This window comes from Vigna angularis, chromosome 2 (assembly GCF_016808095.1).
Source record: "Vigna angularis cultivar LongXiaoDou No.4 chromosome 2, ASM1680809v1, whole genome shotgun sequence".
In the NCBI taxonomy this organism is placed as follows: domain Eukaryota; kingdom Viridiplantae; phylum Streptophyta; class Magnoliopsida; order Fabales; family Fabaceae; genus Vigna; species Vigna angularis.
This window is the reverse complement of record NC_068971.1, coordinates 3,583,812-3,611,617: the sequence shown is the minus strand read 5'-3', so window position 1 is coordinate 3,611,617 and position 27,806 is coordinate 3,583,812. Positions and strand designations below refer to the sequence as shown.

The 27,806-nt window shown below is 31.4% G+C and overlaps 3 protein-coding genes across 3 annotated transcripts; 1 reads left to right on the top strand and 2 right to left on the bottom strand.

The window, feature by feature from the left end:
• The first annotated feature begins 10,493 nt into the window (after positions 1–10,493).
• On the top strand, positions 10,494–11,057 carry LOC108323038 (B-box zinc finger protein 21-like). Its single transcript, XM_052872252.1, has 4 exons — positions 10,494–10,596; positions 10,633–10,660; positions 10,704–10,866; positions 10,911–11,057. Exons 1-4 carry the CDS (start codon positions 10,494–10,496, stop codon positions 11,055–11,057), a joined length of 441 nt encoding a protein of 146 aa, XP_052728212.1.
• A 1,662-nt stretch (positions 11,058–12,719) lies between these two features.
• On the bottom strand, positions 12,720–14,916 carry LOC108323051 (probable endo-1,3(4)-beta-glucanase ARB_01444). Its single transcript, XM_017555375.2, has one exon. The coding sequence runs from the start codon at positions 14,870–14,872 to the stop codon at positions 12,896–12,898; it is 1,977 nt and encodes a 658-aa protein (XP_017410864.1). The 5' UTR covers positions 14,873–14,916; the 3' UTR covers positions 12,720–12,895.
• A 3,981-nt stretch (positions 14,917–18,897) lies between these two features.
• LOC108323039 (probable endo-1,3(4)-beta-glucanase ARB_01444) lies at positions 18,898–20,953 on the bottom strand. Its single transcript, XM_017555365.2, is given in 2 exon segments — positions 18,898–20,043; positions 20,045–20,953. Coding segments are annotated over 2 exon segments (2,055 nt in total).
• Positions 20,954–27,806: the final 6,853 nt, after the last annotated feature.

The following is a 27,806-nucleotide window of genomic DNA, read 5'->3' as shown; positions in this document are numbered from 1 at the left end:
AATTCAAACCCATTCATTCAATCCCATTTCTCACTGTCACATCTCTTCTCACTTAATTAATGCTCTCTTCTCTCTTCATCCACTTCAATTTTCAAACTCCATTTTTTATTTCTCAACTCAAATTAACCCTTTTCTCACATCTTATCACAATGCCAACTCTTGTTCAATCAAACTCATCATAACCTAATTATCATACATCTTATCACAACTCATTCCACCACAAAACTTGTTCAATAAAAAACTACAAATGCTGCTGTGTGTTGGAATTTTCTCAGTAATCACAAACTCATTTTAACCTAATTCAAAGGTTTATTAAATGTCATGTTGATAATTCATTATCTTTAGAACAAAACTAGACATTAAAATGATCAAAATTTAAGTTGTTGCTGAATTTCATTTGACATATTCTTGGACAAGTTTGCAGGGTGTTCTCACTGAAAGTTTTCTGTGTTGTTCTTGCTTCATAAGTTTTCTTCCTGAATTTGATATCTTATTTCTTTCTGAGTGACCAAACTCTGAAACTAGTACTATCAAATGCTCAGATATCAATAAATGTACTACTAATGATGCTGCACACGTGTCCTTTCAACTGTCTCTCCTACTCACGCCAACCATAAGATTCAACTACTACTATTCCATTTTTTTTTTTGGTTTGCAATACCCTTTTAAACATTCTTAAATTAATACTTTAACCTATAAAAGATTAAATATAGAAACTAAAAGAAAATTGCAATAGTAAAAGCATTAAAACCTTATCTTAATTGTAGTAGGTGTTGAGTATTTATGAGTTTCTGAGTGATTATGTGCTCCTTGAAATTCTAACTTTTTTTTTTGTGTTGACTATTGATGTTGAAATCACTGCACAAGAACAGAAAAAGTAAAAGAAGCAAATATAAGCGCGTTTGTTGAAGCTTTGTCTGAACGTAGCACGCACATGCAAGGTCACAGAAAGCTTTTGCAGCTGAGATTAACATGACATGCATGAATCCCAAGCACGACAGACAGAACACATTTTTTTTCTACGTTCTCCTCATCGTTCATTGGCCATGTGGGAAAGCTATTTTGTCATTACAAAAGAAAATAAAAAACAATAATGAATAATAATAGTAACTTGTCTCAATCACCTAATCAAATAGATAACGGTAGAAAAAGGTTTGAATGGTTTTTTTAAGATGGTAGACTTTCATTGATTAGATGCAAAATGCATGTTTAAGTTTTAGCTTGATCAAACAAAACAAGCAATAGAAGTTAATTAGGTCTATTTAAATGAGTTTTTTCATAATACTTTTTCATGAAAAAAATCTAAAATTATTATTATTTATATAAGTTTAAACTAATAAATATTTTAAAAAATCATATAAAGTCTCTTTAAACTAACTTATGTATAAACTAATTTTAACCTTTATTTTAAAAAAAAAAACAAAAACTCTTTACACTATAATATACCCTTGATTCCTTTAATCGAATTTCATGTTTGAAATTCAATTAGAGCCAACGCAGGGTGAGTAAGAATATAGGTCAAGAGTAAACTATCTCCTTGAACACACTTTTGTGAAGGAGTACTATTTTCCAAATTAAAAAGTTGGAATATCCGTTAAAAAGATTAATTAGAAGGAAAGTTTATCTTTTTCCAACTAAGCTTTTGCAAACAACTATATATGATAACCTCATTTTAATTATAAAATATTGTTTAAGTGCAGAAAGCATTTCAATAAAAAGAAGTGACTTGTAAAATTTAAATTATTTGTATAGTGGTTGTGTCAAATAGCTTGGTTATCATAGCTCTAATTATAACTATCAATGCATGTTGGTCCAAAATACATATATAATAATTTCTATGAGGACCATTGTTTTACTGTGAAAAAATGTCAAAGATATGAATGGTGTCGTAGGCTATAACAAACTACAGTTAATGCAACCACAGACTCTTATTTTGAATATTTAATTGTGTATTTATTATATATATTTATTTATTTATTTGTAAACAAGTTTAATCATAATGTAAATATTTTAGAATAAAATAATTTTAATCTACATTTATCATATTAATAATAAAAGTCATATGCACTCGTTTATGTATTGAAAATCTATTTTATTATTAGAATTTCTATCATATTTTTTTCATGTTGTGATATATATTGAATGTATAATTAAATATTAATGGTGATTTAATAATGGATGAATTTTATTAAAATAAATTTTAGATGATCATAGTGTTGTATTAAAAAGCAAACTTTAAATATATATCAATAAAATCGACTTAAGGTTCGAAATAACTTTTATATATATATATATATATATATATATTATATTTATCTTATATATAATTGATATTGAATTTTCAAAAAATAAAATAACTAAAGAAAAACTAGAGAATAAAATTATAGTATTGAAGAAAGTAGGAGAAGATTGAAGGAAGGTGGATTAAGAAAACGAAATATGATTTTTGAAAAGAATAGTAGTTTTGAAATGTGTGTGGTAAATGGAGAAGCTTCGAACTACATTGTGATACATTAATGGAGGACATAATGATGTTCGGCTACATAATAGTAATTCGTACAGAAACTACAGAGAAGAGTCCAAAGTCTGGAACCGAGGAACGGGACAAACAGTCTACACACTCACTCAAACTCCATTAACCTACGAAATTAAAGTTATTGAATTTGAGATGGAGGTGGTAGTGGTGACAGACATGGCTGTTTGGTCAATTTTAAGGTAGCACAAGGCTTTGATTGTTTGGGGCTAAACAATTATACATATATGAATATTTTGGATGAGAAGGGTGTTGTTTGGCATGTGAAGAGAGTTTGAGTGCATGTGGTTAGGGAAGAACATGTTGCAATACAACAGTGGAAAGTGTGGAGTGATGTTGGTGCAATGCAGTGAAGTCGAAGACAAACAGTGCTGTCTCTGATGGGGCCTCTGCCCTGCAACATTACTGTTGTTTAAATAGTTAGGTGAACAAAAAACACTTTTTTTCTTTCTCTACTTACTTCTATTCACACAAACAAATTTTATTAGTTGACGAGTTTATTTATAATTTTTAGAGGCCGTTTCATAAATTATTTGAATCAGTTTATCCCTTGATTAATTTAAAAAGACACCTATTCTTTTTTCTTTATGCTGTTTTCTGGCTCATCTTTCTACTCAGGAGTTTCATCTGAACTATTCGAACTCAAATTTGAGAAAAACAATTCAGTCAATGATGCCATATTTGATTAATTATGAAGTTTATACTTCATAAACTACTTACAGATTTTGTATTTGACCCTGAGGTACATTGTGGTGCAGTTGCAATTGAATACGTGTCAAGCTCTCTACCACCGGTTGTGTTTCACCAGTTGATTTCTTCCTTCTTAATTTACTTTTTCTATTTCTTTCTAAACTGAAATGGCATTGACTATTATTCTTGTACCAACCGTTCGATATTCAGTTGATTGCTCAGTCAACGTTTTCAAAGGAATGTTGAAAATGTTTTCAATCTTAAAGAAACATTGAAGATTTTTCCAATTTTAAAGGAATGTTGTCATAGTCGATTCTTCGCTCAAAGTTTTCACAATTGATCGATTGATGATTACACCGTTGAGACTATTATCACAAATTCAACATGTTTAAGAAGTAAAAACAAGTAAAATACACTTATAGACTTTTGGGTCATAATTGGACTAACTCTAATTAAAAGTCTTCTTTAAAACCTATAAATACATAAGTAATGTAAAAAAGTAGATGATTGCATTTATTACAAATTTACAACTTGACTATGATAACCAATCGGACACAATTAATTGATTTGAACGTTAAAATATCTTTCAGAGTTATCCATCAATTCAACTCATAAATTGAAGGAGAAAGACTAAGAAATATTACAACTCATAAACTCAAGGAGAAAAACTATGAAATATTGTAATATAGATCTTGAATAACATTGAAGAGACTAACACAAAAATGTAAAGGAGTAACTATCAATTCCATTTCCAAAACAATTCTATATATGATTTTGGTCAGAAGATTCTAAATCATTAATAGAAATTCTTTAAACAACTATATATGAGATTCATTAGTGTGCCTATAAGTTTCTAGAATTATTGTATCGATTATTACTCTTGTATTGCAATAAGCCTATGATACATACAAGGCTAAAGCACATATTCAATCAGCTTGGTTATAACATCTACCTAATAAAATATAAACTATGCACGTCAACTTCACCTTAGTAAGTATTCAACCCAATGGAAGATAACAACAAAATATCCCTCACTTTTCTCTTGGCTTTAGGGTTGTAATTATGTCTAGCAATCGACAATCTTCGATGAGTCCAAATTATGCTGGAACTCATTGGTGGCAATTGTCCTATTTACACATTAGTAGGTCACAAATGTTAATGTTCTAAGTTATATCTGACTAAATTTCATATCATAGTGCAACTTGACGTCACTTTGTTTAATGCTTAACTCCCTTACTAGCCTTGTAACAAGGCTTCTTTTCCAAAATATGCTAGTTGCATCATCTTCTCTACTCCAGTTATTGACATTGCCATAATTACTGCAAAATTGATTTCTAATAAATAGGCCAAACTTAAGAGTAGAGACGTGTTCGACCTTCAATCATCCAAACTACCAACTCTTGTGAAAATTTGAGTATTGCCAAAATACTTTTAGTCCAACATTGATTAGATGACCCTTATTCAAAGGATTTGTATATTAAAACATTTCTTATACTCTTAAAACGTGGATTGCAAAGGAAGTGAGTTATGTATTGGTTGAATTTAAGGCTGACAAAGTCAATTCATCTTACACAAATTGATTCACCACATTTTAAGTTAAAAATGAATGAGTTTAATCAACTTATTTTATGACAAACTAAAATTTTTAAGACTTATGGTGAATTAAATAGGTTGACTAACTTTATTTTTATAAAAGTAAAAAATATTTGTTAATTTCTTTTGTTTTTAAATATAATGTAGGATTGAATCTAAAATATGAACTTTATAAAAGAAATATGGAGAAGGAACGCGATTGAGACGGAAAAACAAAGAGATGGCAGATGAATGATGAAAGAGCACAAAAGAGTAACAAAGGAACACAAAAGAGTGATGCAAAAACAATAAATAGTTCACAAGGAAAATGAGAAAAACAGAGAAACAAAAAAAGAATGAGTCAAACCTGTTTTAACTCATAATCTACAAAATGTTCAATTTTTCAACTTGACTTAACTCATTTATGATAAATAGAATTGATTCACCAGTTTGGACTAACTTTGACATGTCTAGTTAGAAATTGTGTACACATTTTAATTTAATCTTGACAACTTTACTATTTACTTTATTTATTTATTGCCTTTGGTATATAATTTTCAAAGCTTATACGGATTTCCTTTGGTATATATGTAAGAACCTGTATTTTAGAAGTGGTGGGGACATGGTGGTTACCCACCTCTTGCATTATTAGAATGCAATTATTGGAGGTGCATAATTCTGGAAGCATAGCAAAAGGAGAGGGCAGATTCATTTTCGGAACCCATTCTTCCTCTCTCTAAAACTTCACCTCCAAAATTATCCCGCTTCACTCTAGAATTCCAGCACCTTGAACCATAGGAATTCTATTCTGATGCTACCATGACCCCCGCGGAGTACAGGGCTTCATTTCAACCGAACGTTTTCGTCGTTCCGATCGGGGCAGAGTTCTTGGTTGTAGGATGGTTGTGCTTGGAGAAAATCAGGTAAGGGGGGAAACTAGGTTTTATATAACTGTATGCATGTTGGGGTAGTTAAAAACTAGACTATATATGTATGTTTGATGGTGCGTGTATATTGTATGATGGGTAGAAGGTAAGGGGAGCTAGATCCATTTGTTTGATTGTTGAATTATACTGTGTTGATGCAAATCTGGGAAGAAAGGGGACAAAAATGGAGTTTCTGGGTTTCTGGAAAAGTTGGTGCGATTCTGCAGAATTCTGCAGAACGCGCGTACGTCCAATTTTGGTGAGTCAAAATTGGACGTTCGTCCAATTGGTGCTCGACCAAATAGTGGTCGGCCAAATTATAAAGTGTAGAACGAGCGTTCGCTCAACTAGTGCTCAACCTAGTGGTCGGACAAATTAACCGTTCGGTCTTGCCTCCTCCAATAACGAGCGTTACGTTCGTTCTGGGCTTGTTTAGTGAGCGTTTGACGATCGGTCTTCGTATATTAGTGATTATAACTATCGGTTTTAATTTGGTAGTCTCAGCTGGTGATCCTTAGCATTCGGTCTTGATTATGCATTGGTAATAGTAAGCGTTCGGTTTTGATGAGGTATTCTCAGGTTTAGCTTGTGAGCGTTCGGCCTTAAATTGATATTTTTAGGTTTGAATCTTGAACGTTCGGTTTTTGGGTATCAGTGAGCGTTCGGTTTTAAGTTACTTATTCTTAAGTTTTGAATCTTGAACGATCGGCCTTGGGGTATTAGTGACTAATGAGCGTTCGGTCGTTAGTTTCTGCTGATCGGTTAAGTTTTGATTTTAGCACCGTTCAGTTAGCTGCTGATTTATGTCGTTCGGTCAGGCTTCTTTTAATGCCGTTCGGCAAAGTGACCTAGGAGTTCGACTAAGTATCAAAACGTTCGTCCTAATCGTGTCCGGATTAATGGTGTTTGATTTGAGTGTTCGGTATTGAGATATTAGTGAGTATAAGCGTTCGTTCTTAACTTGGAATTCTTGGGTAGCAATCTTGAGCGTTCGGCTTTAAGTTGGTACTCTTAGGTTTGGATCTTGGACGTTTGACCTTGGTTTAATTGTGATTGTGAGCGTTTGTTCTCGATGATGTTAATCCTCAGGAAGTACTCGTTAGAGGTATTGTTACGACTACGCTTGATCTTGAGTGTTCGTCCTTTGGGGCTTGGTTTAATAACGTTTGGTGTTCATCGGCAGTGTTCGGCCTTTGATGATGATTGATCCCAGAATGTTCGTCCAGACAGTATCCGAGTTGAAAATAGCGTTCGGCGATAATGTATGAATCCGTGGGAGTATTTTGAAACAATTATTGAGAATTGTTGGTTATTTCCTTGCTCTAATATTGGTTTATTTATACATGTTATTGAGAATATGTATGAATTCGTGATTGAGCACGTTTACTCTGTTGGAGGTGGTACATACACTATGTTATTTACTTGTAACTTCGTCTGTCTTTTGAGCATTTTTGCTAGTCTCGCGTGAGACTGAGATTCGAGTGTCACCTTCTTCTGAGCGAGGAGGTGAATGTCTCGCCCAATGACTTCGGCTCGTGTTGAGTATAGTGCATCGTTACGCATAGTATCGATGTTTTTACTCGTTAGTCCTTGAGGAGTCAGGGACATAGGTCTGAAGTCGCGATGGAAGACGGCTCGGGTCGCCTGTTATTGAGAGCAGGTTATGACGACGAATTACAAGTAAACGACATTGTTTATGAAGGACTAGTCTATAATGTCATGTGTGTCGACTTATATTAAATCATGGAAATTGTGATAGTTTATATGTAATGGGTTTATGATGTGATACTTCCGGATATTCATCTTGCATGTTGTGGCTGTGGTTTCCAACCGTGATGATCGTACTGGTACGGGAGAAATGGTAATGCAGATAAAGCTGGATTTGGAATAATTCTTCGAGAGAGACGGGAAGTAAAACTTGTTGGGTCTATAAGTAGTAGCGAGCGTTCTTATTAGTGACGTTCGGTCTTGGTGTTATTTATTTGCAGGTAACGAGCGTTATTAGGTAACTGTTGATCTTGATGTTAGTTGTCCTGAGGTAGCTAGCGTCCGGTCTTAATTTGGTACCCTGTGGTTTAGTTTGATTACGTTCGGTCAGTACTTAGGTGTTCAGCAGAGTACTCTAGGCGTTTAACCCAGACCCAAACGTTCGTTATTATAGTGTTCTATCTCGTAGCGATCATTCTTAGAGAATGGTCTTTATTGGTGATGTTGCTCTGAGGTTGCAATCATTTATGGGGAGTGACCGGCCTTGATATTCATTGAGGTAGCGATCGGTTAATAAGTAGTGACCAGTCGTGATGATGCATGATTCAGGCAGTGATCATTCATAGGTAGTGCTCGGTTTGGATGACGCTTGTCTCAGATAAGGATTGTTAACAGTTAGTGGTCATACGTAGGGAACATCCGGTCTCGATGAGGTTACCCTCAGATAGTGTTAAATCCAGTAAAGTGATCAATTAAGCGTTCGTCCGAATGGTACTCAATCTGTGGTGCGCGAGATTTGATCTTTGAGCGATCGTTTGAATGATGTTCGAAATAATAGTAATTGTTCTAGTAGAGTGCGTTGTCTCAGCATGAAGTCTAAGTGCTTGATCTTACTTAGCGTTCGGTCTCTTGGTGTTCAACCTACTGGTATCCGGTCTAATAGCGTTTGGTGTTTAGTGTCAAGCCTAAGTGATCAATCTTAACGTTCGTGCAAACGGTATTCGATAAATAGGAAGCTCATTGAGTTAGCGTTCATTTCTGTGACGTTTAAGCAAATAACGTTCGGCCTAATAATATTTGATCTGGCGTTCGGTTTCTAGCAATCGGCCTAGTGTTTGATCTCAGTGTTCATTATGAGAGTGTTCGGTCATTATGGTTTTCTGAGTTTAGCATTCGGCTCAATAGTACATGATCACCTAGCGTCCATTCAATTGGGATTCATCCAAATAGCATTCATTAAATAGCATTCGGCGGATAGCGCTCGGCAGATAGTGTTCGGCAAATAGCGTTCGTCCAAATAGGATCCGGTTAGAATGTTTGGGGAATAGCTTTGTCCAGTAGCTCAGCAATGTATCATCCGTATGAGTGTCTAGTAGAAATTTTGGTATGATGGAATATGGGGATGTCTAACCTAAATATTATATGATGTTTATATCAAAGCAATTATGCATATTTTTTTATAAATGATATATTGCATGTTAGCTCACCCTTACTTATTTGTGCATGTATCGGAAAATCATATTTTTGCGATGATCGTATAACGTTTTGTTATACGAGAGCAGATGAAGGGATGTCGCGTGATCCGGCGCAAGTGCAGGAAGAGATGGAAGATCGTATTAGAAGGATTCAATGTTATCTTTACTGTTAAGTCTGAGCTTAAAACTTATGTATAGATTTAAGTTTGAGGTTCGGGGTGTTTCCGTAATTGTATTATTACAATATTTTAAATTTTGTTTTTTAAAAGGGCAAAATTTTTTTGGGATGTTACATTTATGGTATCAGAGCAGTTCATCCTTTGGATGACCTCTGTGTTGTGGGTTTGTCGTGTCTTCTCTGTGAAGAATTAAGTGTAAATGGTATGATTTACCATTTCCTCCGAGTCTATATAGTAAGGTGTGTATCTAACTAGAAGTTTTGAGAACAGAAAACGTCTTGATAAGAGTAATGAGGGTGCACACTCATGACTTTTACCATAGATGATTTTCCTTTCTTAATTCTGAAGGTTTGAGATAAGAGAGAGTTAGAGTTCCAGTGTTGTTTCCTGTAGTAATTCCTGTTTTGTTCTTGCTTTTGTGGTGGTGTATTATGCTCTATGGTAGTAGAGGGATGCAGATTCAAGGACGGGTGAAGATGTGGGAGTTTAGAAGTAATGTTTTAGGTGAAGAGACTTTCAAGAAACAAAGTCAGAAGATCTTATATCGTACGCAAGAAGTTCAGAGGGTAGATTAAGGGAAGCTGTGGATAAGCATGGTTGTAGCAAGGTTTGAGAAATGAGTTGGGTTTAGTATATCAGTAACGTCAGCAGTCAGAAGAGAGGGAAGTGTTGATGAGAAACGGAATGACGCTGTGAGAGTTTGGTAACATGAATCTAGGTATCAGTGATGGTTGGAATCTGAATAAGAAAGTGGTGGATGGCCTAAAGTTTAAGTTAAGAAAGGAATAGGAAATTCTATAGTGGACTAAGGGGATTAAGTATCTCAAATCTTCACTTTAGAACGTTTATATAAATTTGTGATGGACTTGAAATTTTTTTAAGATCCAATCATCACTCTTCTTACGTCTCACCACTTTTACTAACATGCACAACAATATCTCTTTAGATGTTTTAATTTTTCTCTTAACGTACTTTTGTTAGTATTTTATTTGAATCTTTTAATAAACTCACAATTATAGCCCTTTTTTAAATTAATAATTTTCTTTAGCGATTTACAATAAAGATAATTTAATACAGAAGGGAGAAATAGAGTATGGTTTGTGAGTGTGAACTGCACATTAATTAAAAAAAAGGTTAAATATGTTTTTCGTCCCTTAATATCACACGTTTTTTGTTTTAGTCCCTACTCAAAATTTTGATTGTTTTTAGTCCTCATAGTTTTGAAACTCTGAGTTTTAGTCCTTCAAATTGAACGGTGTTAAGTTTTAGTAGAGGTGGCAAACGGCGTTGCCATGTGAAATACCACCTGCCCTCTTCTCTTTCTGCCACGTTCTTGATTGAAATCAAATTAACAATTAGGGTTTTTAATTGGGGCAAAGTTAATTAGGGTTCTTAAGGAACGGTGGGTGTGATGAAACGGTGCATCCACCACGCAAACAAACTAGCCTCCAAACACCAGCGTTTCTCTCTTCTTCGACCCAGACAACACCCTATCTGCAATGTTTGTCAGGTTAGTAACTGATTAAACGAACAAAACATAAATGAAAAAGGAAACTGTTTTTTCAGATGTTTGAAATTGTTGAAGATTAATTTTTTTCTGCATTGTCGTAGGAGAGAAGAGCATTCACGTTCTGTGTAGAGAGTGCGACGTGTCGATTCAATCTGCGAATGAACACACCCTTAAGCATGATAGGTTCCTTCTCGCTGGTGTTAAACTTTCTGCTTCTTCTTCATCGCAAGAAACCCCTTCTCCTTCAAACTCCGCCCCTGATTCTCTTTTTGACGTTTCTCATAAAAAACATTACCTTTATCTTCCATCGTCAATAAGGTTGGTGTTGAAGCGGCGGCTTCCACCGACGCTAGCAGCATATCGGAGTATTTGATAGAGACTCTTCCTGGGTGGCAGGTTGAAGACTTTCTCGATTCATATTCTGTTCCCTTTCGTTCCGGTGCTCGTGAAATTTTCTCCAATTGAAAAAATTTACTTTGCCCCAATTAAGAACCCTAATTTCCCAATTAAGAACCCTAATTGCCCAATTAAGAATCCTATTTATTAATTTGATTTCAATCAAGAACGTGGCAGAAAGAGAAGAGGGCTGGTATTTCATGTGGCAACGCCGTTTGCCACCTCTACTAAAACTTAACACCGTTCAATTTGAAAGACTAAAACTCAGAGTTTCAAAACTATAAGGACTAAAAATCATCAAAGTTTTGAGTAGGGACTAAAACCAAAAACGTGTGATATTTAAGGGACGAAAAACATATTTAACCCTTAAAAAAATAACTGTTATTTTATTTTTTTTAAATTATGATGAGATTATATTAATTATACTTTTTCACGATAAGTTTCCTCTGTAATTACTTGTTGGCACTTTCCAACTAAACATTTTTTCTTCAGTTAACCATTTTTTCTATAAATGGTTTGAAATGGGCATTGCTGTCTGAGAATATAGTCTATTTAAGTGCATTTATAATAATTATTACGAGAGTTTTGAGTAAAAGAAATGTCAAAATCAAACTACTAAATCAGTTTGGACTTTTTTGAATTTGGGTATTTTTCGTACAAAATCTAATTTCGATTCATGAAGTTTTTATTTTTATTTTTGAGTTTTAAACCGAATTCGAAGTTTGAGACGGTTGAAAAGCATTGTAGCAGATTTGACATAAAATGTAGAAGGTCGATCGTGCACTGACCCCCTGTAATAGATTGAATGATTGGAGAGATTGATCGAGCTGTTGGAAAGTTCATCTATAATTTGTTATGATCATCCATAGAAATACTCTCATGTTTTAAGTAAGTAGGTAAACATTTTGATGGTTAAATATATATATATATATATATATATATATATATATATATATATATATATTATGTGTATGATGTTAAAGTCATACATGAAACCTTTGTTTATAATAGCTGTGATGAACTTTTACATTTTACTGACCTAAAAATATTCAAATTACACCTTAATTTGTTTTAGAGACTTAATAAGTCATTATAGCTGAACATTTAAGGATACCCAATCAACCATGTTTGTTTGGCTATACTGCTCGAGTGATTGGCCTAGTCGGACCTGTGATCGGCCTAATGGTAGTGGGCCTGTCACATCATTTGGAACTTCGACCGTATGGTACAGTTTTGTTCACCGAAGTTTTAATGGAGAATCCCTAAAGGCCTAAAGCTAAAGGTCATCCATAATTTTCGAAGGCCCAGATGAAGTGATTAAGGAGGAGTCTGAACACTTGCTTCTAAGATCCACATTACGCATTCTTTTATTATTTTTAACAAAAAGAAAAAGGATTTGTGCTACTGAAAATTTTAATTTTATAATTTAATTTTGATGTTTCTTTTTCAGGTTTACCACTTTTTAAGTTGACATTGCATCAAACACTGCTATTTACATAAAGAGTTGTGCGGTTCGTGGACTATCCATTTCTGCTTATTTAAAAACTCTCTATTGCCAAAATAACACTCTTTTAAAGCACCAAAAGGTACGAAAATGAAATCATATCTACAGGGAATTTTGCTACCTTTGTAGATTCGATGTGCTTCAGCATCATTCCTTTGACCACATTCCCAAAGCTCAGACAAACGTACACCAAAATAGTGAGTAATGTTGTGTTACAATCAACATATATGAATCTGAACTTTTACAGCTCTAGAATACCACTGTAAACTGCAAATTTTATTACATTCTTGAAAAATCGCAGAGATACATAATTTCAGAAATTACTACAAATGAAAACATTGATAAATAGTCAAATTGAAACATCATAAATAGTCCAGAAATTTAACTTGTGTCCAATCATCCCTCATCTGCTGTGAATCCACCACAAGAGATTACTGTAAGAGTTTCCATCATCAAAACCTGTCAACGTTCTAATGTTCTTCAATGCTGCTTGCTTATCATAAATTCCCTGCAAGGCATAGGTCATTCCCTTCCAACTTTGACTACTTAAAGATGGAAATGTCCATTCCACAAGCTCCTTCACATAAGCAGCATCAGAGAACAATGTCTCGGTGATAGGCAACAAGGGTAGCACTTGGATTCCAAGTCTGCATTCTCTACATTCAGCACTGGCCCACCATAACTTACTATCCCTCTTATTAGCCCACAAAATTCCCACTATCCTATTGTCTTTTGCAAATTCTTCTTCGTACAAGTTGTCTTCCACTTTAACATGCCACCAAGTTTGTGCAGCTAGAATTTCCAACGCCACTAACGTTGACCCAGTGGCAACAAGATTTGAGTCACCATATGCCAGACCCACCAACGCTGCTGAATAGTATGCATTCACAGCTTCACTCGTGCTTTCTTGGTTCCTACCATCTTCAAATTCGGTCACTCCTGCCGCCCAAGAATGTAACATATAGAGGTCAAAACACCTTAGACGTGGATAAATTCTGCTATACCTTGGACCCAAGTTCATAAAATCTGTCACAAGTGAATAAACTTGTGGCTTGTATTTTTGTCCCCACTCGGGATCAATCTTTGCAAGAACCGCAATTCCATATAAAAAATACCCCAAATGGTAATGGTGATCATTGTAAACTCCAAACCCAAAATCAGCGGTTGAATCCGTTGACCCTAGTTTGGTTACAAGTCCACTCCATTTGTTTTCATACAGAAAACCATTCCCTACGAAAGTTCCATCTAACCAAGGCTCGATGGCCTCTTTAAGAAAATCCTTAATGGTGGGAACAACCTTCGAAAAAGACACTTCTTCCGCTATCAATGCCAACCTTGCAGCCCTTCCAACTCGCTTTCCATAAAAATAAGATGAATTTGTTCCTATTGCTGAAGAATTAAGCTTCTGCACATCCTTAACAAGCGCCGACACAATCTCATCATATGAATCTTTTTCCACTCCTTTGTTAGAATACCATTTCACTGGAATACCATCCGTTTCCAGAACCCATGAATCTCCAACAACACCAACAAGATCACCATCAATGCTTCTATACTTAAAATCACTCAGCACAGTAATTTGCCCGTTATTTTTACTTGATAAAAGTTTAACATGAAGAGGGTGAGCCAGCATGAGCAAATCCCCAGAACCTGCCTTTTTCCATTGATACACCAAACGGAAAGGCTCCTGCAGTGTTGCATGACCCGACAAAGGGTAACAAGAGCTGAACTTGTCAAGAATTGTCGCATAGTTAGGATCAGGCAACACTGCTAAACGAATGATGCCAGAAAATGGCTTTGAGGTAACCTGAGAAGCACCATCATGGTTGAAATAGATTGGGGAGGAGGCGTATATGAGCCATGTCTGAGTGTTGTTAAGCTTAAGGGTGTACTTGGTGTTTTTGTCATTGTTGGGAGACAGAGAGAGTATGGTATGCACTGTTGTGATAGAAAGAGATGTTGAAGATGTGACGGAAGCAGTTATAAAAGGGCTTCCTCTTGAGAGAAAGAACCTGAGGTTGGAGGAGGGAATGTCCAAAGTGATACCAAGGTCACTGAATGATGAGATTACACGGTTTTGTGGAGTTGAAAGTGTTTGAGTGGAAGAGATGGTGAGATCTGGCACAAAAGCTTGGTACAAGAGTGCTGTGGTGAAGAGGAGAAAAGGGTATGAGGCTGATAGAGAGGAGTTTGAAGTTTGGATGAGGTAAGGGTGAATGTACTCAGGCTGTGATCCGTTTGGTATAACATAGTTTTGGAAGAAAGAGTTTGTGGGAAGTGGAGATGAAAGAAGGTTTGAGGAGAAGTAGGTTGAAGGGTCTGGAAGAACTGTGGATTGAGTTTGAGGGAACAGAAAAGAGAAAGAAGAAGAAGAAGACATTGTTGTCTGTGGTTGCTTCTTGCAGTGTTGTGTGGTGCCGCTGCCTCAGCCATTTTATAAGTAAAGATAAGAGTTTGTTTGGCCTAATGGTTGACTTTTAGAACCAAGAGAAAATGCTAGGCTATAAATTTATATTCTTGCCCGGCTGCCACTGTACACTCATTATTATTAAATGAGTTTCATTAAAAATAAAACAATTTGTGTTGCTCTTATTTATTACTCTTTTAATCATTATGAACAGATGTTGAATGTCATTTTAGAGTCTATAAGTGCAAGGAAGCAAGTTAAAAGTGAGAGAAACAATTAGTATAAAATATTGAAATGGTGCTACTAAAAATGAAGAAAAAGTTGCTAAGTTGTCATAAATAAGATGAAAGAGCAACTTGATGTATTATATTTTTAGCTAATTTTGTGTTCATAGTTTTTTCTTTCTTTCCTACTGAGCTCATGATTCACGGGGTGCAAGAAAGTGTATGATATAACGAGTAATAATGCTTTTATATATATATATATTTTAGTTTAAGTACAACTACTTGGTTATAACAATATAATAATATAAATATTTGAATTAATACGATAATTTGTAAATAGTATATAAATTAGAAGTTATTTTAAAAAATAACTTATAAAATAATGTTTGCATTTATATATATTAATTATAAATGGATTTTATCTCTTATGAGATTTTTAACATTCTAGGATATACTTTATTTATGATTCTATCTCATAAAATTAATTGATAAGATGAAATTTATATTTATTTATATATTGTTTATGTTGAAATAGGACGAGGATCTCCGTCGAACGTCCTCCTGCTTATTTATAGAGTTTAAAAGAATCTGACCAATTAGTTTACTCTTAATGGTTATTAATGCAAACCTTAACTGTTTAACCGTAGTCGTTATCACCTTTATTTATACATTAACTCTGCTCAATGGTTGTCGGGACCAAACGGTTGAGAGGCTCTTTCCTGTTGATCGTTCGGTTTCTTAGGATCTTATGTCATTTAACTTATCGATATTATATGAACCCAGAGTAACGTTCCTTACCGTTCGGTCGACAAGGTACTTAAAACTTTTAACAATAATAAATTAACAAGTAGTTAATGAAATCCAAAAATGTTAAAACATCAGTTTCCATATAATAAAGGCATTAATGTTCTTAATAGAACAAATTATGATATTTATTTTACTTTAAGTTAGACATATTTTATATTTTCCGTATGTGGTATCATTTGTTATTTGCATAATTTTTCTTTCAAGGTACGTACGTACAAAGGGTATTTTGTTTTTCTTTGAATAACATTGCTTCTTGCATATTATATATGTTGCCCCACACGTTTGGTTAACGACCTTATATTTCTTTTTAGACTCTTTTCATCCCGTTATTAAATTACAAGTTACATATTTTTATTCCCGTTCCTTGATAAGTATACCCTAAAAAATGTTAATTCATAATCTTCCTGTGTAATAGGGAAGGAACACTCTTCTAATTTATATATATTCATATTCTCTAGTTAATTATCTTCCATTAAAATATATACAACATGAAGCTTTTGTTTGTTAAATAAATAGATTGTAAGCATTAAATTTATTTTTTAAATATAGGATAAGCATTATCACATTTGTTTACACGATTAAATATTTACAAGTTTGCAAAGACTAAAATTTTGTAGGCAGATTGTTAATAATTCAATAAAGAGGTCCATCAAAATCAATAAGATAAAATGTAGCATCATCTTAGAATCCACTTTTGAACCTAATTTAATCCACTGATTTGTTAAATAATTATTATCTCTATCTTACAAAAGCATTATGTTTCTCGTATACTAGTCAGAGTTGATTTCAAACACCCACGAGAGTTAAGAGATTGCAAAATTAAACATTTGTGAATGGATTAATAACAATTTGATGATATTCAATTAATTAGAACTAGGTAAGAAGTAATTTGATAGAACCAACAGCAAACAATTTATAAAACAGATTTTACAATTATCAATGTAATTAAATTTTATAAAATTAATTTGTAAGATAAAAATTGTTTATATTAATCGTATTTATAGTTGATATTTGATCTTAAATACAAATTCTCGTGTATACATATAAAGTGTTAAACATTTACAAGCTATTATCTATGGAGTTAAAATAGACTCAAATCAAATTTTAAAAATAACTTTAAGAGATTGTAATACATACATTAAAAAATAATTGACATTTTTCTTTATATGAAAACTATTATAATTTGTTATAATTCATTCATATCTCTCGTTTTTCATTCATATTATTATTTTTATTTCCCAGCATGCATATAATTAAAATTAATAAGCTATTTTGGAAAGTTTAAAATTATAAATAAATAAATGATAGAATCAAACGAAAGATTCGGAAGTAGTACTTTCCGTTCCCACATAAAAAACTAATTTTACATATTACATTAAATTTTATTAATATTTTATTTTATTTTTAAAAAAATCCTTCTCATAAAATTAAATATGTGATGTGATAACGTAACCAAAGATCACAGATCAATTGAATTCAAAATATTTGTTAAACTATGTAAGATAATTAAAAAGAATATTTAAAAATAAATATTCTTTTGTTATGAATAGTAATTGAGGTTTACCTTTGTTTATTAATTGAGCACTACGTTTATGTAACGAAAATATTCAATTGATACGTTATTTTTCAATTATTTCTTTCAAAATTATTTTTTTATCTTTAATAAATATTAGAAAAAGTAGGACCTACCATGTCAATTTGAATGTGAAAAACAAACATTATGCTGTCAAAGTATTATTTTTGTTATTAATTTTGGATTTGTAGGCTGTTAGTAAGCTCGAGGGTGTCAATGATTATATTTTATAGCATGAGCTTCCTATTCTTACTAGGCAGAACATGTCTCAATTTCCAAGGCACGTCCAATTCCTACGGTGGAACCAAAACTTTTTCGTTGCATTCTTCATTAATGTTTTTTTTTTCCTTTTAAAATGCCTTTGATTAATGTTTAAACGTGCCATGTTCGAAGAACTTCTGTTAATTCATTGAGCCATAAATTACCCTCTAACTCCACTTTGATAAAACATAACACATGTTATCGTGTTAGTTTTTCACATAAAATATATTGCATGTAGTTAGAAAATGTTTTATTTAGGTTGATACTGAAGAAATATTTTAAAAATATTTGGCCATCGAAAAATATATTATATAAATTAATTAATCAAGTAATTTTAAAAACTAGAATATATTATTGAAAATATTTTACGAAGAGCACGTACCTTTTATAACTTAAAAGTTATGTATATTTAAAAAAGAAAATTTAATATCGTTAAAAAAAATAAACTTTAAACTTAATTTAATATATAAAACAGATTTATAAAATAAAATTTATGCTTGTATATTTTATTTTAAATTGATCTTATTTTTAATTTACGTCAAAAGTCTAACTTATATATTTATAACGAAAACGAATTGTGACTCAACTTTACTTATAATAATGGTAATAGTTCAATAATTTTAATTATGAAAATAGATTTACTATACCGTATAGAAAAAAAAAATTCAAAAGTTCTCTTTCTATACACAATCATTTTACATCTTATCCCCATAACATTCAAGTTTGAAACAATCGTTACCTTAATCTTAAAATTCGAAACCGGTTCAAACGTTTTAATACAAAAAAATCTTTCATTGTAAATACCTTAAAAAAAGACTTCAAATATTTTAAATTTCTCTAAAGATGCCTTCGTATAAATCGTAAAATTAAAATAAATATTTATATTGTTTTTGTCTTCAACATAATATCTTTTATCTTTTGTGATAGAGTAATAACCTAAAGATATAACTGTGACAAAAGTTCAACTTCACTGTAACAAGGAACAAAGTCTATAAATTTTTTTATTAAATTGATATCCATAATCAGAAACTAGCAAAACTGAGATGAGATTCGACGTTGCACATGTTGCTTCAATCTAGATTATCGAGTTGAAACATTATTTGTTCAAAGTTATGCGCATCACGACTCCATAATTATCTGCTGTGAATCCACCACAAGATATTAGAGAATGAGTTTCCATCTTCAAAAGCTGTCAACGTTCTTATGTTACGCAATGCTGTTTGCTTATCGTAAATTCCCTGCAAGGCATAGGTCATTCCCTTCCAACTCTGACTACTTAAAGATGGAAATGTCCATTCCACAAGCTCCTTCACATAAGCAGCATCAGAGAACAATGTCTCAGTGATAGGCGACAAGGGTAGCACTTGGATTCCAAGTCTGCACTCTCTGCATGTAGCAGCCGCCCACCATAATGCACTATCCCTCTTATTAGACCACAGAACACCAACTATCCTATTGTCTTTTGCAAATTCTTTATTGTACAAGTTGTCTTCAACTTTCACAAGCCACCAAGTTTGTGTAGCTAGAATTTCCATCGCCAGTAGCGTTGATCCAGTGGCAACAAGATGTGAGTCACCATATGCTAAACCCACCAAAGCTGCTGAGTAGTATGCATTCACAGCTTCACTTGTACTTTCTTGGTTCCGTCCGTCACCAAATTCTGTCAGCCCTGAAGCCCAAGAGTGTAACCTGTAGAGGTCAAAACACCTTAGACGTGGATAATGAGAGTTTTGTTCGTCCAAGTTCATAAAATCTGACAAAAGTGCATAAACTTGTGGCTTGTATTTGTTTCCCCACTCGTTGTCGATCTTTGCTAGAACCGCAATTCCGTAAAGAAAGTACCCCAAATGGTAATGGTGATCATTGTACACTCCAAACCCAAAATCAGCGCGTGAATCAGTTGACCCCATTTTCGTTACAAGTCCACCCCATTTTTTTTCATATAGAAAACCATTCCCTGGGAATGTTCCATCCAACCAAGGCTCAATATTCTTCTTCAGAAACTCCTTAATGTTGGGAATCATGTTTGGAAAAGACACTTCTTCCGCTATCAACGCCAACCTTGCAGCCCTTGCAATAAGTTTCCCATATGCGTAGGAGGATGCCGTTGCTATTGGAGATAGTGCTTGAACATCCTTGGAAAGTACTGAGATAATTTCCTGATATGACTCTTTTTCCACGCCTTTGTTAGAATGCCATGTCACGGGAATATGATTCATTTGCAACTTCCATGAATCTCCGACAACGCCAACAAGATCACCATCAATGCTACTATATATACTTAAAATCATGCAAAATGGCAATATTACCAGTTTTATTATTATTTGATAAAAGTTTAACATGAAGAGGGTGAGCCAGCATGAGCAAATCCCCAGAACCTTCCTTTTTCCATTGATACACCAAATGGAAAGGATCCTCTAGTTTTGCATTACCCGATGAAGGGTAGCTAGAGCTGAACTTGTCGAGAACTGCCATATTGTTGGGGTTGTCATGAGGCAACGCTGCTACACGGATGATGCCAGAAAATGGTTTCGATGTAACCTGAGAAGCACCAAGCGTGTTCAAAGAGATTGGGGAGTCGGTGTATATGAGCCATGTCTGAGTGTTGTTGAGCTTAAGGGTGTACTTGGTGTTTTTGTTATTACTGGGAGATAAAGAGAGTATGGTGTGCACCGTTGTGATAGAAAGAGATGTTGAAGATTTGACGGAAGCAGTTATAAAAGGGCTTCCTCTTGAGAGAAAGAACCTGAGATTGGAGGAGGGAATGTCCAAGGTGACACCAAGGTCACTGTGGGATGAGATTACATGGTTTTGTTGAGTTGAAAGTGTTTGAGTAGAAGAGATTGTGAGATCCGGCACAAAAGTTTGGTACAAGACTGATGCAGTGAAGAAGAGAAGAGGGTATGAGGCAGATAGTGAGGACTTTGAGGTTTGGATGAGGTAGGGATGAATATACTCAGGTTTTGATCCGTTTGAAAGAACAAAGTTTTGGAAAAAAGAGTTTGTGGGAAGTGGAGATGAAAGAAGGTTTGCGGAGAAGTAAGTTGAAGAAGGGTCTGGGAGAACTGTGGATTGAGTTTGAGGGAACACAAAAGGGGAAGAAGAAGACATTGTTGTATGGAAGAGCAAAAGGATTCGTTGATCCGTATGCAATCTTGTATGTATGCAGATTGAGATTGGAATCTCCATAAGGAAAGAAAAAGCTTAAATACTTTTATTCCCATTGTCGTTGACTTTGTTAATGTGCATATTCACTTTTTTTTTCCATATTTTAACGTGGCTCTTATTTTGATATATTATGTTTACTTTGTTCTTTTTTTCTTGTTTAAATAGTTAATGGAAGATAAAATAATGTGCTACGTGTTGATGTGTGATTTTTTTTTTAAATTTTATTAATTTTTAAAAAATTATTCACTTTAACTTTGTTTCATGCAACAATATTAATTTTACATGTCAAGTCTTATGTCTGAAGTTAATTTTAGTGTTACGTGTGAAGTCAATTTTAGTGTTATGTGTGAGTCAGTATCACTATTACCTTAATATTGTTGTATGTCTGTGTCTTATATTTAATTCACTTCTAATTTTCATTAGTTTTGTTAATTTAGTTCAAATTTCGTTAGTTTTGTTCCATTTAGACTTAATTTTCAATTTTAGAAAAAAAAAATCATCATTTTTAAAATTTTCAAATTAAATGAAAAGCTGTTCATTATTTTTAAAATTAAAAGAAAAATTTTCATTTCTTTAAAATTACAAGAAAGATTCTTCATTATTTTTAAAATTAAATAAAAATTTCTTATTATTTTTAAAATTAAGAGAAAATTTCCTCATTATTTTCCAAGTTATAAGAATTTTTTTTTTCAATATTTTTAAAAGGAGATAAAAAAAGTCTTCATTATTTTTAAAACTTAAAGAAATTTTGTTTATTATTTCTAAAATTACAGCGAAAGTTTCTCATTAATTTTCAAAAATTAGAAGGAAAATTATTAATATTTTTAAAATTAAAAGGAAAATCATTATTTTTAAAATGAGATTAAAAATTCATCATTATTTTTAAAATTAAAAGGAAAATTTGTCCTTATTTCTAAAATTAGAAGGAAAATTTTTCGTATTTTTAAATTAAAAGGAAAGTTATTCATTATTTTTAAAATTAAAAGGAAAATTAATCATTATTTTTAAAATTAAAAGGAAAATTCTTCATTATTGTTTTTAAAATTATAAGGACAATTATTCATCAGTTTTAAAATTTAAAGAAAAATTATAATTTATTTCTATAATTAGAACGAAAATCCTTTATTATTTTTAATTGGATGACGTGGAATTGGGTGTCATTTTCTCGAAAACCCTTGGCTCTTTTTCTTCCCTTTCTCGAACAAACCATGCTTGGAGGGACTCTTTGGCTAGGGAGGGTGTCTTCTCCTTCCCCTTTATTTGGTTCTTGTTCGGCTTGTGCAAGGGGGAAGGCACCTTTCTTCTTTCCCTTTTCTCCTTCTGGAGGAGGTTTTCCGTAGGGAGGGGATGTGAGTTCCTACGGCAAGCGTGACCTCCATTCTCGCAAGTATCACGGTGGTGGCGTCTTTGCAGCGCGGGGGTTTGCAGTCTCTGCGGTTTCAACCTATTTTTAAAGTTAGAAAAAAATTCTTCATTATTATTGTTAAACCCATCCTAACCCTACAATCGAATTGAGATTACTGTATAAATATATGATCATCCAAGTTTTTTAACTTATTTTTAAAGTTAGAAAAAGAAAATTTCATTATTATAGTTAATCCCATCCTAACCCTACTTTTAATAGGTAGAAAAACTCAAACATAAATGTAATAGTTATATTCTAATAATATAGTTAGAATTGGTTTAAAAATAATGAATAAATATTTAATAGAAATCAAAAAAGTGTTACATAAAATAAAATTGACAAAAATAGAAATAAAAAGAGTATTTAAGGCAATAAAAAATCTAATGTACAATATTTATTATTAAATGAAACTTTTCAAAAAGAAAACAAAAGTTGTGATTTTCGTATTCCTTACTCAACAATTGTTATGAAAAATGTTTGTACACTCCATTTTGGGTAGAGAGGTGATCAACCAAAAAAAAGAGTGAAGGAATGGAAAGGAACAAATTAATAAACGTGATTTATGGAGATGAATTGAAACTAAATGTATAATAATAAGATTAGTTTGATTGATTTATTTAATTTTTATTTTTAAAATAAAAATGTGATAAGTTTTTATATTATTTTTCGTGAACTATTTTGGATTAGATAGATCCAAATCCTTATATTTTATTTTTGTAGATATGAAAATTAAGGATGTTGTAAGAATTTAAATTTGAGTGAGAAGTTTCATTTTGAATAGAAATATAAAAAAATGAGTGATATATTAGACAAGAAAGAGCAACAAACATTTTATCTTAATGTTTTATGTTAAAAATTGTGAGTGTGAAAGAGAGAAAAAGAGAAAGAGAAAGAAAGAGAAAAACAAACACATAGATCATTTGTACAAGTCATTCAAGTTTCAAGCATATATTAGAATCACTATGTGTTGGAAATCCAAGTATGAGTTTAACTTCCACATTAGATAGAAATGAGAAAGTATAGCAGTATATAAAGGTGAATGACACATTAACCTATTGCCTTAAGATTTTAGATAGAGAGTGGTGTCAATCTCTTCTATAGTTGGACTCATATTTCATTGGTATTGTGCCTTCTCGGAAAAACTCCTCCTTGTTAGACCCAACATAATATTTTTTTCTATAAACATTTATGTTTGTAATACTTCAGATTAAATTCACCACTTCAAATCATATTTCAAATTCTATATATTCATATGCACATATAACCCTTGTACTTATTTAATTAAAGAAATATACCTTTTCTTTGCTTGAGCAAAAGACTTCTCTCTTAACCAATAGTAGACTTGCAAACAAGGTGATTTTCTGTTCAATTTTTGCTTAAGTGAAATTTTCGTTACTAGGATAAGTATTGATCAAAGACCAACTAACTCTCAATCTCAATTTTACTTGAACGACTAAAATCTTGTTTAAGCAAATATAGATCAAGAATAATTCTATCAATTCTGCATAATATTCACTTAAGCGATAAAGCTTCACTTAAATGAAAATTAGATTGATATCTAATCTAATTTATTCTCAAAATTTGGCTTGAACAAGAAACCCTTCACTTAACTTAAAATTTTGTGTAACCTAGTTCATAAATAACAAAAATTCCTTTTTCAATTAAAACAGTTTCAAATTGCTATATAATCATATCAATATAATCTAATCAAACAAAACCTATTTGTACTAAACTTATTATATATTTCAACCTACCAATATATATATATATATATATATATATATATATATATATATATATATATATATATATATATATATATACACCACATTACTTAAATAAAAAATCAAACTAGTTTAAGATCCCGTCTAAGTAATTTGATCAAGAACTCGATAATTTTATTCACAAAATGACAAAGAGGAGCTTACTCAAACACAACTTCTCATTGAACAAAACGGTTGGATTTTTTGAAATGATGAATGTCTATTTCAGAAATATTAAAAGAAGGCAAAATAAATTTGTTTTAGCACTATTTGAAAAAAAAGAAAAAAGACTTTTAACATTGATTGTATTTTACATTCTACATTACTTATAGAACCATATCCCATAGTTGAAAAGTAGGATGTGTTTTACATCAATTTATAATTTATAATTTGTTATGATGGATGTGAAATTTGAAACTATGCAATATGTCAACTTGCAACACCGGAAAAAGTGAGAACAAAAAGTTAGAGTGCTTGAGTTCATTTTTAACATCGATTTATTGTGTAAGAGATGTAATATCTCTTCCAAAAGTTTTAAATTTACTATCGCTTTCAATTTTACAATTGTTCCATTTCCACCAATATAATATTCGGACATAAAAAAAAATACTCTCTTACTAACAGAGAAATAGTAATTCTATGAAATGAATTTTAAATAATTAATTTTTATAATAAAAGCAATAAGTGATAATAATAATAATAATAATAATATACTTTTTTTTTATATAAATGACCTTTTAGTATCATTTTTAAAAACTATATAATAAGCGGGATTGGTTTAGTTTATAGTAACATTTATTTAAAACTATTATAATATTGTGTTCATGTTATTTATAGCAACGTTTATTTTAAAAAGTATTACTACAGATGTCAAATTTTTCTATGCTATCATTTTTAATAAATGTGACTAAGGAAATATTACTGAAAATGTCAAATACTATATTGATATCAATTAAAAGGAAAGGAAACATATGTAATGAATGAACTACATTCACTTATCATATGTTTGGTAGAAAAAAAAGGAAAGTAAAGGAGAAAAATATGAAAATAAAATACATTTGATTGAAAAATAACTTAAAAGTTTACTTACCTTTTATATAATATAAATTTTGAAAAGGTATTACTAATCTTATCAAAGAAAAGGAGAGAGGAGGGTACATTTTCAATTTACCATAATCAATAATGTCATTATAATCTATTATTCACAACATTTTCTGCTTTTTTTAATATATGCTTTCATCCTTCAAATAACTTCTTTTTTCTTCTCCTTTATTCTACTTATCCTGTGCCAAACGAACTATTAGCTGGGTATATATGATTTAGGATTTATAAATAGCAATCTCCTATTGGACCCTAAAGGCCCATTCAAAAAATTCATTTCTTTTGACTTAAGCCCATTAGTAATAATTAACTAAACATTCTCTAATGATTAAAATAATTATTAACTCTAACTTTGTGATGTTTAATGACAGAAAAATAAAAAATAAAATAGCCAATAGGGAGAGGAGCATATGAAGAACTTTCCCATGAATTTAAAATGTAATTTTTCATGTGAACTCTAAGGTAACAACATGTTCTTTTTTTAACATTCTTTTCTCCTTGACAGTTCTGGATTTATAATGATGTTACATTATTCAGTGTGTCAATATTTGATGCTATTCTTTTCACTTCACAAAATACTCCACTTGCTCCACTTACATTTATTTTACCTTTTTCTGTTCTAAGGTACAAGATTTATAAATTTAATAAGGATAATATTATTTTTATATTCAACATTTATTATTTTTTTTTTCCATCTTTCACCTTTTTTTTACAAATATAACAGTTGACTCTTTTTTATGACAAAAAAATATCTTTAAAACTGAATTTATCAAAGTGTATAAGTGGTGTAAAAAATACATTTTCCATTTAACAAATGAAATCACTTTAGACTCGTGTTATCATATCTATTATTTATCAACCATCATTAAAAAGACAACTATAAAACTCACTAACCCAATAATTAATTATAAGCACGAGGCAAAATGCATCAAATCATTAGTGTAAGACAACAAAAAGAAAAAAGAGTTAACTAATAACAATAGATCTGAACACATTATTCTTTTATCAACAAGGGCAACAAAAAAATTCAATTAGGTTGAAAATGCGTTTCGATCTTAGTATTATAATGTTTCTTTTTTAAATTTGGTTTTGCTATTTTAAACATTTTTAATTTTTACTTCTTTTAAAAATAAAGAAATATAATATCTATTGTCAAACTTAATATTAGTTATTAAATATTATCTAATGTTTACTATTTATATTTAATTATTGTTTTTATCTTATTTAACAGTATCACATTTTTTTAAGAATCGAGACTTAATTTAAATATTTTTTTCAACTTCCAAACGTTTTTAAAAGAAATTTAAAAACATTTAAAATAACATAATAAAATTAAAAAGTAAGATACAAAATTATTTAACAAATTTAATTAATAAAGTGCAAGAGATCGAGAATAGACAACAGAAGTCTCTGACAGAAAAGTAAGTAATATTTGAGAGTGCTCCCAAAAAGAAAATTATTGAAGTTGCTCACCAAACACATGGCCTTGTGACATAGCTGCTGCTTCTATTATTTTAGGGTTTTGGGTCGTACATGGCTGCCCCAGATTATTGCTAAGCTTCACCTATGCTCCAATTCCTACATCTGGACACTGTACACAACTTGAACAACTTTTCTCATTTTCTTTTTTCTCTCTCTTTAATATAAGCTGGATTTTAAAATATATTTTTAATTTTAGTAAAAGGAAAATTCATTAAAGCATAACATATTATTTCTTTTCTCGTCAACGTTAATAAATTAATAAGAATTGACGAAATAAATCAAAAATAAAAATCGACATGTCTTATTTTACAGTGAATTCATTAATTCCAGATCACAATTGAATTGATAGCGTGTTCTCCATTTGAAACGTACTAAAAGGAATTAATACTCTTCTTTTAAGATTAATTTCTACATAATTTAAATACTTAAAACAGTTATGTTAAATTAAGGAGTTAAAACGTTTTTTAAGTCTTCATAATTTAACAATTTATAACTTATGATTATTTTTCAATAACTATTTTTTCTGCATTAGGTTTATAGATACTCTTCTTATATATAAAACAAACTTTATCATATTAAAATAAATTAATTATTTTGTAAAATAGTTGTCTTTATGCGAAAACTAGTTCTGATTATGATTATTTATAACAATTGATTTTTACAGCGTAATAATATATATATATATATATAATATTATTATTATTATTACTAGTAAAAGCATTAATATTCGACACTTTTAAAGTCATTAAAATAAAAAAAATAATTGACACAATTGTTTATATGTAAAAAAAATTACTTTGTGAGAAGAAGAAATGTAATATTGTATAAAAACAATATACACAAATATATATATATATATATATATATATATATATATATATATATATATATATATATATATATATATATATATAGAGAGAGAGAGAGAGAGAGAGAGAGAGAGAGAGATGAATTATTGAAACAAAAGAAAGAAGAGTCTTTGCAATTGCAAAGCACGTCTACAGAAAAAGCAAGACTTTGGTGCATTTATTGAAACGTCAATGTGGACTAAAAAATTGAAAATCAAACATATATCAAAGGGAATTGCACGGAACTTAAGAAAAACTATTTTTTAATTTTAAAT